Genomic DNA, 20000 nt, shown 5'->3' with positions numbered 1-20000 from the left:
TATTTATTTATACGATTCTCTTAAAGTTAATTTTACATTTTTTTAAATTGAAATGGAGGGGCATACTGGCAAAAAAAAAGGCCCACACCAAAAATATTAAAACCAATATTTTCATTGATAAGGAAGCCTAACAAAGTAACCAAGAAATGAGAAACAAATTGGATGATAAATAAAAAGTGTGTTTTTTTTCTTTCTTCTTCGTGCGAAGAATAAAGTGGAAGTTGTGAAGCAGGGAGTATTGGTGTCACAAAATTATTTATTTTATTCTAAATCGGTTCATTATTTTTTTTTTAATGTACAGCTGATTTAAGATGTGGGTCAAAACCGACCCGTTAACATAAGAGACTGTAACAGAAAGCTAACACAAGAGGAAGGTTAACCGATTTCCGAACTCTAAATGGGTGAATTTTGGCGAATGAAACGCCTTTCTATTATTTGCACTCGGAGCGATGACGTCAGAACGTGACGTCACCTAAGTAGTCAACCGCCATTTTCTCAAACACATCATGAACATCGAGTTATTTTCCGTTTTTTCGACTGTTTTCCGTAGCTCGGAGACATCATGCCTCGTCGGTGTGTAACAACACGATCAGGGATGGATTCAAGTTGATTTACGTAGAATGTGCATCGATTAGCACGGCATGCTAATCGATGCTAACATGCTAACAAAGTCCCGATCGTTTGGTCTGCACATTTTACCGGCGATGCCAAGGCAGATATGGCCGAATAGAGTCAATAGCTTCAGTTTCTTCTTCAATTTTGTTTTCGCTATCTACCTCCATACTCCAACCATCCGTTTCAATACATGCGTAATCTGTTGAATCGCTTAAGCCGCTGAAATCCGAGTCTGAATCCGAGCTAATGTCGCTATATCTTGCTGTGCTATCCGCCTGGATAGCATGTACATCACAGGAAAATGGACGGTGGCTTCACAGATAGCGAAAATCAGGCACTTTAAAGCCTTTTTTCGGGATATTCCACGACGGGTAAAATTTTTGAAAAAACTTCGAAAAATAAAATAAGCCACTAGGAACTGATTTTTGTTGGTTTTAACCCTTCTGAAATTGTGATAATGTTCCCCTTTAACTTTAGAACTTGATGCTAGCAACACGTGACAAAGAAGTTGGGAGAGGTGGCAATAAATACTGATAAAGTTGAGGAGTGCTCATCAAACACTTATTTGGAACATCCCACAGGTGTGCAGGATAATTGGGAACAGGTGGGTGCCATGATTGGGTATAAAAGCAGCTTCCATGAAATGCTAAGTAATTCACAAACAAGGATGGGGCGAAGGGTCATCCATTTGTAAGCAAATTGTCGAACAGTTTTAGAACAACATTTCTCAATGAGAAATCTACGGTCATCTACGGTCCGTAAAATCATCAAAAGGTTCAAGAATCTGGAGAAATCACTGCACGTAAGCGATGATATTACGGACTTTTGATTCCTCGGGCGGTAGTGCATCAACAACCGACATCAGTGTGTAAAGGATATCACCGCATGGGCTCAGGAACACTTCAGAAAACCACTGTCAGTAACTACAGTTGGTCGCTACATCTGTAAGTGCAAGTTAAAACTCTACTATGCAAAGCAAAACTCATTTATCAACAACAGCCAGAAACACCGCCGGCTTGGCTGGGCCCGAGCTCACCTAAGATGGACTGATACAAAGTGGAAAAGTGTCCTGTGGTCTGACGAGTCCACATTTCAAATGATATTTGGAAACAGAGGACGTGGTGTCCTCCAGAACAAAGAGGAAAATAACCATTCGGATTGTTAAAAGCCAGCATGTGTGATGGTATGGGGGTGCATTAGTGCCCAAGGTATGGGTAACTTACACATCTGTGAAGGCACCATTAATGCTGAAAGGTCCATACAGGTTTTGTAGCAACATATATTGTCATCCAAGCAACGTTATCATGGACGCCCCTGCTTATTTCAGCAAGACAATGCCAAGCCACGTGTTACAACAGCGTGGCTTTGTAGTAAAAGAGTGCGGGTACTTTTCTGGCCCACCTGCAGTCCAGACCTGCCTCTCATCAAAAATGTGTGGCGCATTATGAAGCGTAAAACACGACAACGGAGACCCCGGACTGTTGAAAGACTGAAGCTCTACACAAAACAAGAATGGGAAATAATTCCACTTTCAAAGCTTCAACAATTAGTTTCCTCAGTTCCCAAACGTTTATTGAGTGTTGTTAAAAGAAAAGGTGATGTACCACAGTGGTGAACATGCCCTTTCCCAACTACTTTGGCACTTGTTGCAGCCATGAAATTGTAAGTTAATTATTTGCACACAAAAAAAAAAGTTTATGGGCTTGAACATCAAATATCTTGCCTTTGTAGTGCGTTCAATTATTCGAATATGGGTTGAAAAGGATTTGCAAAACATTGTATTCCGTTTATATTTACATCTAACACAATTTCCCAACTCATATGGAAACGGGGTTTGTATCTGCTGCAGTCAAAGATCTTCTATTCGACAGGAGTCTCCTGCTCTATTTAGACATCCGCTGCAAAAATGTCAGTCGCTTCCCAGTTTTGTCAAGAAGTGGCAGGTCGGTGTGACGTCTCCAGGACTTCAAAGATTGTTTACCGTCATCGACGCTCCACATTTCAGCAGCAGTCCTCTAATGGGGGGAGTGTTTGGGAACGGGGGTTCAGAGGTCGGGAAATAGTCCGGCTGTTGTCATGACAACCAGACAAAACTCCTGATCAAAAATGTTCTACTTTTTTTTTTTTCACTTTTTAAATGAAAATATTGGTTTGTTGCGTGAGGTGGCGACTTGTCCAGGGTGGACCCTGCGCTCCAGCACCCCCCCGCCACCCCGAAAGGGACAAGCGGTAGAAAATGGATGGATGGTTGGGTTTTTGGGACCATGATTTATGTCATCACTTGTTCACACCTCCTCATATAGAAGCTACTTTTCCTTCTTCATGTCTGAAGAAGGCTAGAAATACAACACACACACACATTTTTGTATATTTCTTACTTTCTTGAGACCTGAGAAAAATGCCTACCTCTTTAGGACCAGCCTTTCTAGATATATAAAGATGTGTATTTACAACATTAATAATATATACATACTATGCAAATATAAAAAAAGCTTGTTATGAAAAATGAGTTGGAATTTCACAAGAAAAAGGTCACAATTTCACAAGAAAAACTTTGAATTTTGGCAGTATTATAATAAAAGTTGTAATTTTACTCAACACAAGTCATGATTTTACAAGAAAAACTGAACATTTGTACAAAATGATGATAAAAGTTGGAATTTTACTCAAAAACAGTCGCAATTTTACAAGAAAAACTTAACATTTTGGCGACTTTATGAAAATAGTCTTATTTTTACTCGACAAAAGTCACAATTTTATAAGGAAACTTTCAAATGTTGGCAACGTTATAATAATAATCGGAATTTTACTCGGCAAAATTATGACAAAAGTCATCATTTTACTCAAAAAATGTCAATGTTTTACAAGAACAACAAAACAAATGGCAATGAAAGTAAACATTTTACATGACAAATGTCACCATTTTGCATTAAAAAGTAATACTTTTGCAATAAAAAAGTAATAATTTTACAAGAAAATATTGCACTATTACAGAAACAGAAAGAATATGAGAAATTGTTTCCAATTTTATAAGAAAAAGTTGACACATTGTGAAAAATTGACTGCTTGTTTGTAATTGTTTGTAATCTTTATTATTTACTTGAAGTTATAACAGTAAGTCTCTATATACGTACATATTTTTTTATTTATTTTAATAATTTTGGCCAAAGGGGGCGCATTTCAATTTTTTACACACACTTGTTATTTCATATGTTGACCAGAGGGGAGCACTTTTAAAAGTATGAAAAATGCCTCCCTCTTTAGGACCAGCCTTTCTAGATATATAAAGATGTGTATTTACAACATTAATAATGTATACATACTATGCAAATATAAAAAAAATCTTGTTATGAAAAATGAGTTGTAATTTTAGTCAACACAAGTCATGATTTTACAAGAAAAACTGAACATTTGTACAAAATGATGATAAAAGTTGGAATTTTACTCAAAAACAGTCGCAATTTTACAAGCAAAGCTTAACATTTTGGCAACTTTATGAAAAAAGTCGTAATTTTACTCGACAAAAGTCACAATTTTATAAGGAAACTTTCAAATGTTGGCAACGTTATAATAATAATCGGAATTTTGGATCGCAAAACTATGACAAAAGTCATAATTTAACTGAAGAAAATGTCACTATTTTACCAGAACACCAAAAAAATTGCCAATGTTGTGATAAAAGTCAGAATTTTATATGACAAATATCACCATTTTGCATTAAAAAGTAATAATGTTGTATTAGAAAAACAATAATTATACAAGAAAATATTGCAATATTACAGAAACAGAAAGAATATGAGAAATTGTTTCCAATTTTATCAGAAAAAGTTGACACATTGTGAAAAATTGACTGCTTTTAGTTCATTTTTGTTTGTAATTGTTTGTAATCGTTATTATTTACTTGAAGTTATAACAGTAAGTCTCTATATATGTACATATTTTTTATTTTAATAATTTGGGCCAAAGGGGGCGCATTTCAATTTCTTACACACACTTGTTATTTCATATGTTGACCAGAGGGGAGCACTTTTAAAAGTCTGAAAAATGCCTCCCTCTTTAGGACCAGCCTTTCTAGATATATAAAGATGTGTATTTACAACATTAATAATGTATACATACTATGCAAAAATAAAAAAAAATCTTGTTATGAAAAATGAGTTGTCATTTTAGTCAACACAAGTCATGATTTTACAAGAAAAACTGAACATTTGTACAAAATGATGATAAAAGTTGGAATTTTACTCAAAAACAGTCGCAATTTTACAAGAAAAGCTTAACATTTTGGCGACTTTATGAAAAGAGTCGTAATTTTACTCGACAAAAGTCACAATTTTATAAGGAAACTTTCAAATGTTGGCAACGTTATAATAATAATTATCGGAATTTTAGATGGCAAAACTATGACGAAAGTCATAATTTTACTGAAAAAAATGTCACTATTTTACCAGAACAACAAAAAAATTGCCAATGTTGTGATAAAAGTCAGAATTTTATACGACAAATGTCACCATTTTGCATTAAAAAGTAATAATCTTGTATTAGAAAAGCAATAATTATACAAGAAAATATTGCAATATTACAGAAACAGAAAGAATATGAGAAATTGTTTCCAATTTTATAAGAAAAAGTTGACACATTGTGAAAAATTGACTGCTTTTAGTTCATTTTTGTTTGTAATTGTTTGTAATCTTTATTATTTACTTGAAGTTATAACAGTAAGTCTCTATATACGTACATATTTTTTTATTTATTTTAATAATTTTGGCCAAAGGGGGCGCATTTCAATTTCTTACACACGTGTTATTTCATATGTTGACCAGAGGGGGAGCAATTTGAAAAATCCCTCCTTTTTGGGACCACCCTCATTTTGATAGATGTCACCAGCAGGGGTGCAAATAAAACCACTATCATCCAATATCATCAAAAGGTTCAGAGAATCTGGAGAAATCACTGCTTGTAAGCGGCAATGCTGAAAACCAACACCGAAAGCCCGTGATCCTCGATCCCTCAGTCGGCACTGCATCAAAAAGCCACTTCAGTGTGTAAAAGATATCACCACATGGGCTCAAGAACACCCCAGAGAACCATATTCAGTAACTCCAGTAAGAGCAAGTTAAAACTCCACTACGCAAAGCCAAAACCATTTATCAACAACACCCAGAAACACTGGTTTTGGGTTTTGTATAATTTTCCTCTGGAGTGAAAAAAAGTTGGGCCCCGAGGTCAACCAGGTTAGGTGGTGCTTGGTTAATCACCAAGCACCACCTCAGAAAACCACACAGCAGCATAGTAGGCCTAAGTATTCATTAAAAACATGTATATTTAATAGAACAAGTATATTTAATGGAAATCATCCGCCGACTCACCAGAGTTCTTCCACAGCAAGCCGACCCCCGGCCGCCCGGAGTGTTTCATCATGGCGGTGGGGAGACGGTAGAAAAATCCTGACAACCTGCGCAAAGTTCTGCCAAAGTTCTTAACGACACCCATGGTCACGCCGCACGCACACCGAGACCTGATGGAGGTCCTCCACCCTGCCGTCCATGATACCTCAGCGTGGGTGCGTGTGTGTGTGTGTGTGTGTGTGTGTGTGACCAGTTCCTCCCCTCAACAAGCCAACCCCCGTTTCTGTGGGTCAGCTGCTTCTTCCTTGTTTGTTCAGCCATTGTCACACTTGGGCTCCAAACACACACACACACACACACACACACACACACACACACACACAACTTCAGAAGATTCCATCATTGGAAGACGCAGCGTGAGAAACCAAATTCAAGACTATCAAAATGCAAAATTTCATTTTTTTGATTCCCAGAGCCCCCCCAAAAAAGTCTGCGGGCCATAGAGCGTTTTCTATTGGGGCTCCAGTACTCTGGAATGTTCTAGAGCAGGGGTCGGGAACCTTTTTGGTTGAGAGAGCCATGAAAGCCAAATATTTTAAAATGTATTTCCGTAAGAGCCGTATAATATTTTTAACACCGAATACAACTGTCAGGTTCAAACACTGATGACATCTATTAAACAGACAAGAAGCAAGGAATTAAACAGAGACAGGATTCAATTTAGCTCAATGAGGAGAAACCCGTAGACCTCCTCTTTTATTTGGACTTTCCCTGATTACAACAACTACATGCGTGCATCTCTTATTCTTTTTAATAACATTGTTATTCTGAAGCTAAGCAATAGTAAATAAAATACTTTTGACATCTTGAACAGGTGCGATAGAAAAGGATGGATGGATTCAAATGCATGAGAATGTTTTATATTTTGAACGTTATTTTTTAACACTGTGATTACTAGTGGAATTATTAATTACTTATCGTGTTAAGCAATGTCAACTAAGATTTATCTGAGAGCCAGAGACAGTCATCAAAAGAGCCACATCTGGCTCTAGAGCCATAGGTTCCCTACCCCTGTTCTAGAGGTAACAGTCAGAGATGCTACCTCAGTAGAAGCATTTAAGTCCCATTCTTAAAACTCATTTGTATACTCTAGACCAGGGGTGTCAAACTCAAATACAGAGTGGGACAAAATTTTAAAACGGAACAAATGAACCTTTTAATAGGGACCCAAACAAGTTTTGCATTTAATATTGAACAAACAAGGCTTAAATAACTATAGTGACATGCAAAATCCAGTTCCAGATAATAATAATTAAAAAAATATCAATGGCATATCAAATAAAATTTTAAGAAAAATTTTATGCCTTTTTTTCTATTTGCAATCTTTTGAGGTAAATATCACATTTTTTCCACAGGCTAATAATACATTTGAAAATAAAATAACAATAATGAATGAACCAAACATTCAAGCCTTGAAGTAGCCAGAGAAAATGCGTGAATAAAACGTTAATTATTGCTCAGTTTGCTGGAAGTTTCCCGGAAGAGTTAGTGCTGCAAGGGGTTCTGGGTATATTTGTTCTGTTGTGTTACGGGATGTTCACCCCAAATGTGTTTGTCATTCTTGTTTGGTGTGAGTTCACAGTGTGACGCATATTTGGAACAGTGCTAAAGTTGTTTATACGGCCACCCTCAGTGTGACCTGTATGGCTGTTGACCAAGTTTGCCTTGCATTCACTTGTGCGTGTGTGTGTGTGTGTGTGTGTAAAAGCCACAAATATTATGTGACACGCTGTTAATATGGTAGAAATTCGGGAGAATGGTTGCCCCGGAAGATTTTTGGGAGGGGCACTGAACTTTGGGAGTCTACCGGGAAAATTAGGAGGGTTGGCAAGTATGAGTATTAGCGGTAAATGCGGTGTTACAGCGGCACCGACGCTGTATAACACCGGCGGGCCAGCTTTAATGCTAAATTGATATTGCCTCAAGGGCCAAATTAAATTACACGGCGGGCCAGAGTTTGACACCCATGCTCTAGTCCAGGGGTCGGCAACCCGCGGCTCTTTAGTGCCGCCTAGTGGCTCTCTGGAGCTTTTTCAAAAATATATGAAAATTGGAAATGATGAGGGGAAAAAAAACATATTTTATGTGTTGATTTGGTTTCTGTAGGAGGACAAACATGACACAAACCTCCCTAATTGCTATAAAGCACACTGTTTATATTAAACATGCTTCACTGATTCGAGTATTTGGCGAGCGGCGTTTTGTCCTACTAATTTTGGCGGTCCTTGAACTCACCCTAGTTTGTTTACAGCAGGGGTGTCTAAACTTTTTCCACTGAGGGCCGCACACGGAAAAAATAAAGCATGCGGTGGCCATTTTGATATTTTTCATTTTCAAAACATAACAAAATACATGGATTTTTAAAAAATGTATTTTAACTTTCAGTGTCCCAACATTACACTACAGTAGCGTAGTAGACCTAAGTATTCATTAACTACCACCATAATGACAACATTGAAATATAGTAGCGCAGTAGGCCTAAGCATTCATTATAAAACAGTATAATTCATATTTTTGGCCACTGTAACATTACACACAGTTTGAACAGCAACACTGTGTTTGAATATTTCATTTAGTGATTATTTGGGGTGTACCACTACCACAGTTATAGAATCACTACATGACAGGAGTACTGTAATATATCTAACCCAACTTAGGGCCACCAATCACTTATGTGTTGGTGTACAAAAGTACGCGTGTAAACCATTTAGAAGTATTCAATTATGTAAGGTGAACACAACTTGTGTGAGTTGTTGTGGTCGGACACGCTCGTCTTCTGGTGTCAAACCCAGCCGGTCGGCCTGCATGCCAACTGCATTATGTCACCTCCTGCAGAGTCACCGACGTCTTCAACTTGCACGCTATTGTCTGACACATCAACCAATATTTACTGCAGCGCTGGTCGTCATAGGACACACCTTGTACTGTACCTCTACTGTAACACATGCGTGTGCACTGTAACACCCTCTACAGTACCTGTACTGTAACACGTGTGTGTACTGTAACACCTTGTACTGTACCTCTACTGTAACACGTGTGTGTACTGTAACACCTTGTACTGTACCTCTACTGTAACACGTGTGTGTACTGTAACACCTTGTACTGTACCTCTACTGTAACACATGCGTGTGTACTGTAACACCTTGTAATGTACCTCTACTGTAACACATGTGTGTGTACGGTAACACCTTGTACTGTACCTCTACTGTAACACATGTGTGTGTACTGTAACACCCTGTACTGTACCTCTACTGTAACACATGTGTGTGTACTGTAAAACCCTCTACAGTACCTGTACTGTAACACGTGTGTACTGTAACACCTTGTACTGTACCTCTACTGTAACACATGTGTGTGTACTGTAACACCCTCTACAGTACCTGTACTGTAACACATGTGTGTGTACTGTAACACCCTCTACAGTACCTGTACTGTAACACATGTGTGTGTGCTGTAACACCTTGTACTGTACCTCTACTGTAACACATGCGTGTGTACTGTAACACCTTGTACTGTACCTCTATTGTAACACATGGGTGTGTACTGTAACACCTTGTACTGTACCTCTACTGTAACACATGCGTATGTACTGTAACACCTTGTACTGTACCTCTACTGTAACACATGTGTGTGTACGGTAACACCTTGTGCTGTACCTCTACTGTAACACCCTGTACTGTACCTCTACTGTAACACATGCGTGTGTACTGTAACACCCTGTACTGTACCTCTACTGTAACACATGCGTGTGTACTGTAACACCCTCTACAGTACCTGTACTGTAACACATGTGTGTACTGTAACACCTTGTACTGTACCTCTACTGTAACACATGCGTGTGTACTCTTAACACCTTGTACTGTACCTCTACTGTAACACATGTGTGTGTACTGTAACACCCTCTACAGTACCTCTTCTGTAACACATGCGTGTGTACTGTAACACCCTGTACTGTACCTCTACTTTGACACATGCATGTGTACTGTAACACCTTGTACTGTACCTCTACTGTAACACATGCATGTGTGCTGTAACACCCTGTACTGTACCTCTACTGTAACACATGCGTGTGTACTGTAACACCTTGTACTGTACCTCTACTGTAACACATGCATGTGTACTGTAACACTTTGTACTGTACCTGTACAGTAACACATGCATGTGTACTGTAACACCTTGTATTGTACCTCTACTGTAACACATGCATGTGTACTGTAACACTTGCATGTGTAATGTAACACCTTGTGCTGTACCTCTACTGTAACACATGCGTGTGTACTGTAACACTTGCATGTGTACTGTAACACCTTGTACTGTACCTCTACTGTAACACATGCGTATGTACTCTAACACTTGCATGTGCTACGGTACACATTTTCAAGGTAAAATTTGACTTTCAAGGAAAAAAAAGATTTACAAGTTCAAAAAAAATATTTAAGGAAAAAATGATCAAGTTAAAAAAATATTTTCAAGGTAAAAGCTGATTTTCAAGGGAAAAAAATATCTTCACATGCATTTGTACTGTAACACATGTGTGTGTGCTGTAACACATGTGTGGTGTAACGCATGTGTGCTGTAACACATACATGTGTGGTGTAACGCATGTGTGCTGTAACACATGCATGTGTAGTGTAACACATGCATGTGTGGTGTAACACACGCATGTGTGCTGTAACACATGCATGTATACTGTAACACGCGTGTGTAGTGTAACACATGCTTGTGTAGTATAACATGCTTGTGTAGTGTAACACATGCGTGTGTGCTGTAACACATGCGTGTGTGCTGTAACATGCGTGTGTGCTGTAACACATGCGTGTGTGCTGTAACACATGCATGTGTGCTGTAACACATGCATGTGTACTGTAACACGGGGGTCCCAACCTTTTTTGCACCACAGACCATTTTAATGTAGGCATTATTTTCAGGGACCGGCTTCCCACTTGTGAAAAATCCAAGTCGCTTTAAGGCTGAATTAGTGGGAGCCCTGGACTTGTTTCTTTGCATTGAGACGCAGATGGAAATCAGCCTCTGGCTACCATCTGTCACATTCATATTTAATATTTTCTTTAATGTACATTGCATCAAGTCACTAAGTTAGAAGGTGTGTCTAGTGCACTGGTGTCAAAACCAAGATCTGGCTTTCCATCACATTTTACATGGCCCGCTAAAAGCTTGGAAATAATATGTGTCAATAAAATACCTTATATTTTATTTCTTTATTTTCTTACTAAAGGTATTGAGGTTATTTTTTTCATAGTGTCCAATATTGCAACAAATATTATAGTATCTAACTTTTATGGTCAAAAATCCCAATAAACACTAAAACATCTGCTTAACTTATGGTTTCAAAGCAAGTTATCCATCAAATTGTACACTATAAAAATGACCGAGATATATATATATATATATATATATATATATATATATATATATATATATATATATATATATATATATATATATATATATATATATATATATATATATATATATATATATATATATATATATATATATATATATGTAGGTGTGGGAAAAATCACAAGACTACTTCATCTCTACAGAACTGTTTCATGAGGGGTTCTCTCAATCATCAGGAGATGTTAATGGAAGCATTCACATACAATGGTTTATATAGGGCACAGAGTGGGTGGGTACAGGCAGGCGAAGGGGCGTGGTGATTGGCTCATGCGTTACCGAGGAGGTGTTTCCGTCTGTGGCTGCACGTTGAAATGATTTCACTGCGCTTGTTGAGGGATGACAGGTCTGGATGATATATAATAAACAGTTTCTCTTTCAAGCATAGGTTGCATCTGAGATATATATATATATATATATATATATATATATATATATATATATATATATATATATATATATATATATATGACATGGTCCACGTCTTGGACCATGTCATATACTGGGTTTTGTTCTGTTTTGTTATCACCCTGTGTTGTATTTGACGTCTTTGGTTCCCGGTGGCACTTCCTGTTTTGTTGCTGTTGTCATGGTAACTCGTTAGTGTCACCTGTCTCTTGTTTGCCGTCGCGCACCTGATTTGTTGATTAGGTCTTCTATTTAAGACCGCCTTTGTTTGACATTTGTTCTTGGACTCTTGTTTGCTCCCACGCAACACTTGACGTCGCTCGTCCTGCATTGTGGTAAGGAATAATTTTGTTACTTGTTAGCTTCCACGCTATTCCTGTTCAGTTTATGTCCCTAGTTTACATACTTGCGCTTTCTGTTTTTTTGTCTAGTGCCTTTGTGCAAGTGCCTTTGTTTTTAGTTTGTTTTATTGTATAAGAAATTATTATTCCTACCTGTATGCTGTGCCCATCTTCGCTGCACCCACACACACACACACACACACACACACACACAATATATACCAGTGACGTGCTGTCAGGGGAGGCAGGTGAGGCAGTGCCTCACCTGCCATTAGGTGGCTTAACCATGTTCCAAAACGAAGTAATAAAATTAAATAAGTTTTAATATTTCTCTTTTGGTTTATGCTTTCAATGTGACTTTGGTGTGGTTCCTGTATATTTTGATAATTCTCATGGTCAAAATCGCGGAAATTCCATGTTTCCTGATCAAAACAATGCATCAGATGAGAAGTGAGGCAGACACAGGCAGTGCCTCCACGGTTACACACAGTGTGTATTGGGCGTGTGCGTGAGAAGGGGCGCATGCTTGTTGCCATGGAGAAAAGGCAGGCCATGAGGCAGCAAGTACCTCTGCCTCAAGGTAGGGGGGATATATTGTCAACTTGCAGTACTCCGACTTGCCACACTGGGAGAAGTGGGGGCGCTCAAGCTAGCAGACACAGGTCTCTCCAGCGGAAGCCAGCATTTTTTTCTTTTTAAATTGTATTTATAACAAACATGGCATTTTTATTAGAGTAAGCCAGCGTTTGTGGGTGTTTTTTGTCAGATGCAAAAATATTATTTAATTTCTTGGAATGAAATTGAATGAAATGAATGTTTCTGCCAATATGGAGGATTATATACTGTATCCAAGATGAAATACTTCTCTAAACTGGACTTTAAGACAAAATGAATGCCATCATACAAAGTATGTTTTCATGGAGGTTAGCTTTTGCTGCTTCAAATAGAAATACAGAAAGGTAAGATACACTCACAACACTTGACTTATTTTGTTAAAAGCAAACGGGACCAAAAAGTATTTAATAACAACTTCATCAAGTACTTTTTGGACCCATTTATCATATCATAATATCATTATGATAATGTTTTTATGAAAGCGAATAACTCCCTTTTTTCCCTGTAACTCTAAAGTGCAACCTACATCAACAATGACTAGAGCTGCGCATATGAATTTAAGTAATAAAAAAAATAAATAAAAAATAAAAATATGTATGCCTCACCTGGTATTTAGTTTAACGCGCATTACTAATACATACATATACACATTTACACACACACATTATATATATACACACACACGCATATATGCATATATATATATATATATATATATATATATATATACACACACACACACACACACGTTTGTTTTTCTACGATAAAATTCTGTTGACTGAGCTGTCTGTTTTTTTTTATCCACAGTTGCTTATTTTATGGTACCACATATTATCTTGGTAAAAAACTGGCAGCTGAGTTGCCAAAATAAAATGAAACAGCGGTACTGTATTTCTAGATTTGCAGTAATATGTTGTAAAAATATCAATTAAATAGCACCATGTATTTTCCAGTAAAAGTGTGGCAACTAAGCTGCCAGTTTTTTATCTGTAAAAAACAGTGGTCAAATCCACAGATTCCTTTTACTCTTTACTAAAAAAAAAAAAATTACAAATATTTAAATTCATTGGGAAATATTAATTTAGTACCACCATAATGACAACATGACATTACAGTATCGTAATAGACCTAAGTTTTCATTAAGTCCCACCATAACGACAAAATTAAAGGCCTACTGAAAGCCACTACTAGCGACCACGCAGTCTGATAGTTTATATATCAATGATGAAATATTAACGTTGCAACACATGCCAATACGGCCTTTTAAGTTTACTAAATTGTAATTTTAAATTTCCCACGAAGTTTCTTGTTGAAAACATCGCGGAATGATGACGCGTGCGCGTGACGTCACAGACTAAGAACATATTAGCCCAGCACCACTTACAGCTAAAAGTCGTCTCTGTTCATGGCGTAATTACACAGTATTTTGGACATCTGTGTTGATGAATATTTTGCAATTTGTTCAATTAATAATGGAGACGTCAAAGAAGAATGCTGTTGGTGGAGAGCGGTGGATTGCAGCTGCCTTTAGCACCGAAAAACAGCCGGTGTTTGTTGGTTGTGAAGCTTTAAAACAGAGCAGTCAAGCAAACATGTTTCTCTACGTCAACCAGCATGTTTTTGGATGGGAAAATTGTGATCTATATCTTTCGGGAGACATCATTGGATTATTCGTTGTCCTGCAGCAGCTGTCATGTCAAAAAAGGCAGCTGTGAGCTGGGCTCCTCGGCTTCTCTCGGAGACACTGCGAGTTCACCCCAGCCATCCGACCTCGAGATACAGTATGTCTTTACAATCTTTAAAATCTCCCTAAAACACTATTAAAACACTAAGCAGATAAGGGATCTTCCAGAATTATCCTAGTAAATGTGTCTAAAAACATCTGAATCGCTCACAATGCAATTGCCTTTTTTAAAAAACTTTATTATTATTTTTTTCTTTCTAGTCCTTCGCTATCAATATTCTCAGCCACAAATCTTTCCTCCTCGCTCAAATTAATGGGGAAATTGTCGTTTTCTCGGTCCGAATAGTTATTTTTGTTGGAAGCTCCCATTAAAAACGATGTGAGGAGCCCTCACACCGGTGACATCATCGTCTGCTACTTCCGGATCAGGCAAGACTTTTTTTTATTAGCGACTAAAAGTTGCTAACTTTAATGTAAATGTTCTCTACTAAATCCTTTCAGCAAAAATATGGCAATATAGCGAAATGATCAAGTATGACACATAGAATGGACCTGCTATCCCCGTTTAAATAAGAACATCTCATTTTAGTAGGCCTTTAAAATACAGTAGCGTAGTAGACCTAAGTATTCATTAAGTACCACCATAATGACAACATTAAAATAAAGTAGCATAGTAGACCTAAGTATTCATTAAGTACCACCATAATGACAACATTAAAATAAAGTGGCATAGTAGACCTAAGTATTCATTAAGTACCACCATCATGACAACATTAAAATACAGTAGCGTAGTTGACCTAAGTATTCATTAGGTACCACCATAATGACATTAAAATACAGTAGCATAGTAGACCTAAGTATTCATTAAGTACCTTAATGACAACATTAAAATACAGTAATGTAGTAGACCGAAGTATTCATTAAGTACTTCAATGACAACATTAGAATACAGGAGCCTAGTAGACCTAAGTATTCATTAGGTACCACCATCATGACAACATTAAAATACAATAGCGTAGTAGACCTAAGTATTCATTAAGTACCTTAATGACAACATTAAAATACAGTAGCGTAGTAGACCCAAGTATTCATTAAATCCCACCATAATGACAACATTAAAATACAGTGGCATAGTAGACATAAGTATTCATTAAGTACCACCATAATGACAACATTAAATACAGTAGCATAGTAGACCTAAGTATTCATTAAGTACCACCATAATGACAACATTAAAATACAGTAGTGTAGTAGACCTAAGTGTTCATTAAATACCACCATAATGACAACATTAAAATGTAGTAGCGTAGTAGATCTAAGTATTCATTAAGTTCCACCATAATGACAACATTAAAATACAGTAGCGTAGTGGACTTAAGTATTGATTAAATACCACCATAATGACAACATTAAAATATAGTAGCATAGTAGACCTAAGTATTCATTAAGTACCACCATAATGACAACATTAAATACAGTAGCATAGTAGACCTAAGTATTCATTAAGTACCACCATAATGACAACATTAAAATACAGTAGTGTAGTAGACCTAAGTGTTCATTAAATACCACCATAATGACAACATTAAAATGTAGTAGCGTAGTAGATCTAAGTATTCATTAAGTTCCACCATAATGACAACATTAAAATACAGTAGCGTAGTGGACCTAAGTATTCATTAAGTACCTTAATGACCACATTAAAATACAGTAGCGTAGTAGACCTAAGTATTCATTAAGTACCACCATAATGACCACATTAAAATACAGTAGCATAGTAGACCTAAGTATTCATTAAGTACCACCATAATGACAACATTGAAATACAGTAGCATAGTAGACCTAAGTATTCATTAAGTACCTTAATGACAACATTAAAATACAGTAATGTAGTAGACCTAAGTATTCATTAAGTACCACCATAATGACAACATTAAAATACAGTAGCGTAGTAGACATAAGTATTCATTAAGTACCACTATAACGACAACATTAAATACAGTAGCATAGTAGACCTAAGTATTCATTAAGTACCACCATAATGACAACATTAGAATACAGTAGTGTAGTAGACCTAAGTATTCATTAAGTACCACCATAATGACAACATTAAAATAAAGTAGCGTAGTAGACCTAAGTATTAATTTAGTACTTTAATGACAACATTAAAATACAGTAGCATAGTAGACCTAAGTATTCATTAAGTACCTTAATGACAACATTAAAATACAGTAATGTAGTAGACCTAAGTATTCATTAAGTACCACCATAATGACAAAATTAAAATACAGTAGCGTAGTAGACCTAAGTATTCATTAAGTACCTTAATGACAACATTAAAATACAGTAGCGTAGTAGACATAAGTATTCATTAAGTACCACTATAATGACAACATTAAATACAGTAGCATAGTAGACCTAAGTATTCATTAAGTACCACCATAATGACAACATTAAAATACAGTAGTGTAGTAGACCTAAGTATTCATTAAGTACCACCATAATGACAACATTAAAATAAAGTAGCGTAGTAGACCTAAGTATTAATTTATTACTTTAATGACAATATTAGAATACAGTAGTGTAGTAGACCTAAGTATTCATTAAGTACCAACATAATGACAACATTAAAATACAGTATCATAGTATACCCAAGTATTGAATAAATACCACAATAATGACAACATTAAAATACAGTAGCATAGTAGACCTAAGTATTCATTAAGTACCACCATAATGACAACATTAAAATACAGTAGTGTAGTAGACCCAAGTATTCATTAAGTACCACTATAATGACAACATTAAATACAGTAGCATAGTAGACCTAAGTAGTCATTAAGTACCACCATAATGACAACATTAAAATACAGTAGTGTAGTAGACCTAAGTATTCATTAAGTACCACCATAATGACAACATTAAAATACAGTAGCATAGTAGACCTAAGTATTCATTAAGTACTTTAATGACAACATTAAAATACAGTAGTGTAGTAGACCTAAGTATTCATTAAGTACCACCATAATGACAACATTAAAATACAGTAGCATAGTAGACCTAAGTACTCATTAAGTACTTTAATGACAACATTAGAATACAGTAGTGTAGTAGACCAAAGTATTCATTAAGTACCACCATAATGACAACATTAAAATACAGTAGTGTAGTAGACCTAAGTATTCATTAAGTACCACCATAATGACAACATTAAATACAGTAGTGTAGTAGACCTAAGTATTTATTAAGTACCACCATAATGACAACATTAAAATACAGTAGCGTAGTAGACCTAAGTATTCATTAAGTACCACCATAATGACATTAAAATACAGTAGCGTAGTAGACCTAAGTATTCATTAAGTACCACCATAATGACAACATTAAAATACAGTAGCATAGTAGACCTAAGTATTCATTAATTACCACCATAATGACTACATTAAAATACAGTAGCGTAGTAGACCCAAGTATTCATTAAGTACCACCTTAATGACAACATTAAAATACAGTAGTGTATTAGACCAAAGTATTCATTAAGTACCACCATAATGACAACATTAAATACAGTAGCATAGTAGACCTAAGTATTCATTAAGTACCACCATAATGACAATATTAAAATACAGTAGTGTAGTTGACCCAAGTATTCATTAAGTACCTTAATGACAACATTAAAATACAGTAGCGTAGTAGACCTAAGTATTCATTAAGTACCACCATAATGACATTAAAATACAGTAGCGTAGTAGACCTAAGTATTCATTAAGTACCACCATAATGACAACATTAAAATACAGTAGCATAGTAGACCTAAGTATTCATTAATTACCACCATAATGACTACATTAAAATACAGTAGCGTAGTAGACCCAAGTATTCATTAAGTACCACCTTAATGACAACATTAAAATACAGTAGTGTATTAGACCAAAGTATTCATTAAGTACCACCATAATGACAACATTAAATACAGTAGCATAGTAGACCTAAGTATTCATTAAGTACCACCATAATGACAATATTAAAATACAGTAGTGTAGTTGACCCAAGTATTCATTAAGTACCTTAATGACAACATTAAAATACAGTAGCGTAGTAGACCTAAGTATTCATTAAGTACCATCATAATGAAAACATTAAAATACAGTAGCGTCGTAGACCCAACTATTCATTAAGTACCACCATAATGACAACATTAAAATACAGTAGCATAGTAGACTTAAGTATTCATTAAGTACCTTAATGACAACATTAAAATACAGTAGCGTAGTAGACCTAAGTATTCATTAAGTACCACCATAATGACAACATTAAATACAGTAGCGTAGTAGACCTAAGTATTCATTAAGTACCACCATCATGACAACATTAAAATACAGTAGCGTAGTAGACCCAAGTATTCATTAAGTACCTTAATGGTAACATTAAAATACAGTAGCGTGGTAGACCCAAGTATTCATTAAATCCCACCATAATGACAACATTATAATACAGTAGCATAGTAGACATAAGTATTCATTAAGTACCACTATAATGACAACATTACAGTAGCATAGTAGACCTAAGTATTCATTAAGTACCACCATAATGACAACATTACAGTAGCATAGTAGACATAAGTATTCATTAAGTACCACCATAATGACAACATTAAAATACAGTAGTGTAGTAGACCCAAGTATTCATTAAGTACCACCATAATGACAACATTAAAATACAGTAGCATAGTAGACCTAAGTATTCATTAAGTACCACCATAATCTAGTTTATAGTGGGAAAGGACAAAGTTAAGTTGGAGAAAAGGCAAATAAGATAAGATGTTTTATATCAGGGATGTCAAAGTGGTTTTCAGTGAGGGCCACATGTCGTCAGGGGGCCACTTTCAGCAGTCAATAATGGATGTATTTGATTCCATTATTACTTATATTAATTGTTTTAAGTAGATTGTCCATTTTACAGAAAAATAAACATTACTGCAAATAGTGTTTTTTATTTTATTTACATTTTTTGTAAATATAAAAACCCTATCAATATTTTTTTTGGGGAGGGGGGGGTTAATATAGAAAACGCTGGCAAATTAGTTGCCAGAATATTTGTGTTAAATTTACAACATGAAAAACAGTTATTTTCTTATTCTGGCAACTTTGCTGGCAGTTTTTTCCACCACAAAAAAAACTAATGTACAGTCTTTCCATTTACAGCAGGGGTGTCCAAATTTTTTCCACTGAGGGCCGCAGACTGAAAAATCAAAGTATGCGGGGGCCATTTTGATATTTTCCTTTTTTTAAAAGCAATACAATAGTTGTTTTGTTACCTTTATGGCTTTCCTCAAATTTGGTCCCCGATCTCAGGAAGGGTCTCAGTCATAAAAATGTTAGAAATAAGTCATAAATTATAATTTTTTCATTTAACGCTTGAATCTCGAGATCAACTTTAGGTCTGTCTGTCGTTATAAAATTAATACACCGCTAAAAACAACAACCTTAGATTTTACAGTAAAAAACAGTG

At 36.0% G+C, this 20000-nt stretch overlaps 1 protein-coding gene across 3 annotated transcripts in view; it reads right to left on the bottom strand.

Annotated features, from left to right (window-relative positions):
• rassf3 (Ras association domain family member 3) overlaps positions 1 to 20000 on the bottom strand; it is a 103551-nt gene that overhangs the window by 80342 nt on the left and 3209 nt on the right. Inside the window, exon 1 of one of the 3 annotated variants that reach the window (XM_061914191.1) lies at positions 5982 to 6120. The exons of the other annotated variants lie outside the window; for them this stretch is intronic. Coding sequence (XP_061770175.1) covers positions 5982 to 6105 — 124 coding nt within the window. The 5' untranslated portion in view covers positions 6106 to 6120. Of the gene's footprint in view, positions 1 to 5981; positions 6121 to 20000 lie in introns of those variants that run through there. 3 annotated transcript variants of the gene reach the window in all.

The sequence above is a fragment of the Nerophis ophidion genome, linkage group LG10 (assembly GCF_033978795.1).
Source record: "Nerophis ophidion isolate RoL-2023_Sa linkage group LG10, RoL_Noph_v1.0, whole genome shotgun sequence".
Classification (NCBI taxonomy): Eukaryota; Metazoa; Chordata; class Actinopteri; order Syngnathiformes; family Syngnathidae; genus Nerophis; species Nerophis ophidion.
Note: the sequence above shows the minus strand (reverse complement) of the source record. Positions and strands in the feature narration are given on the sequence as shown.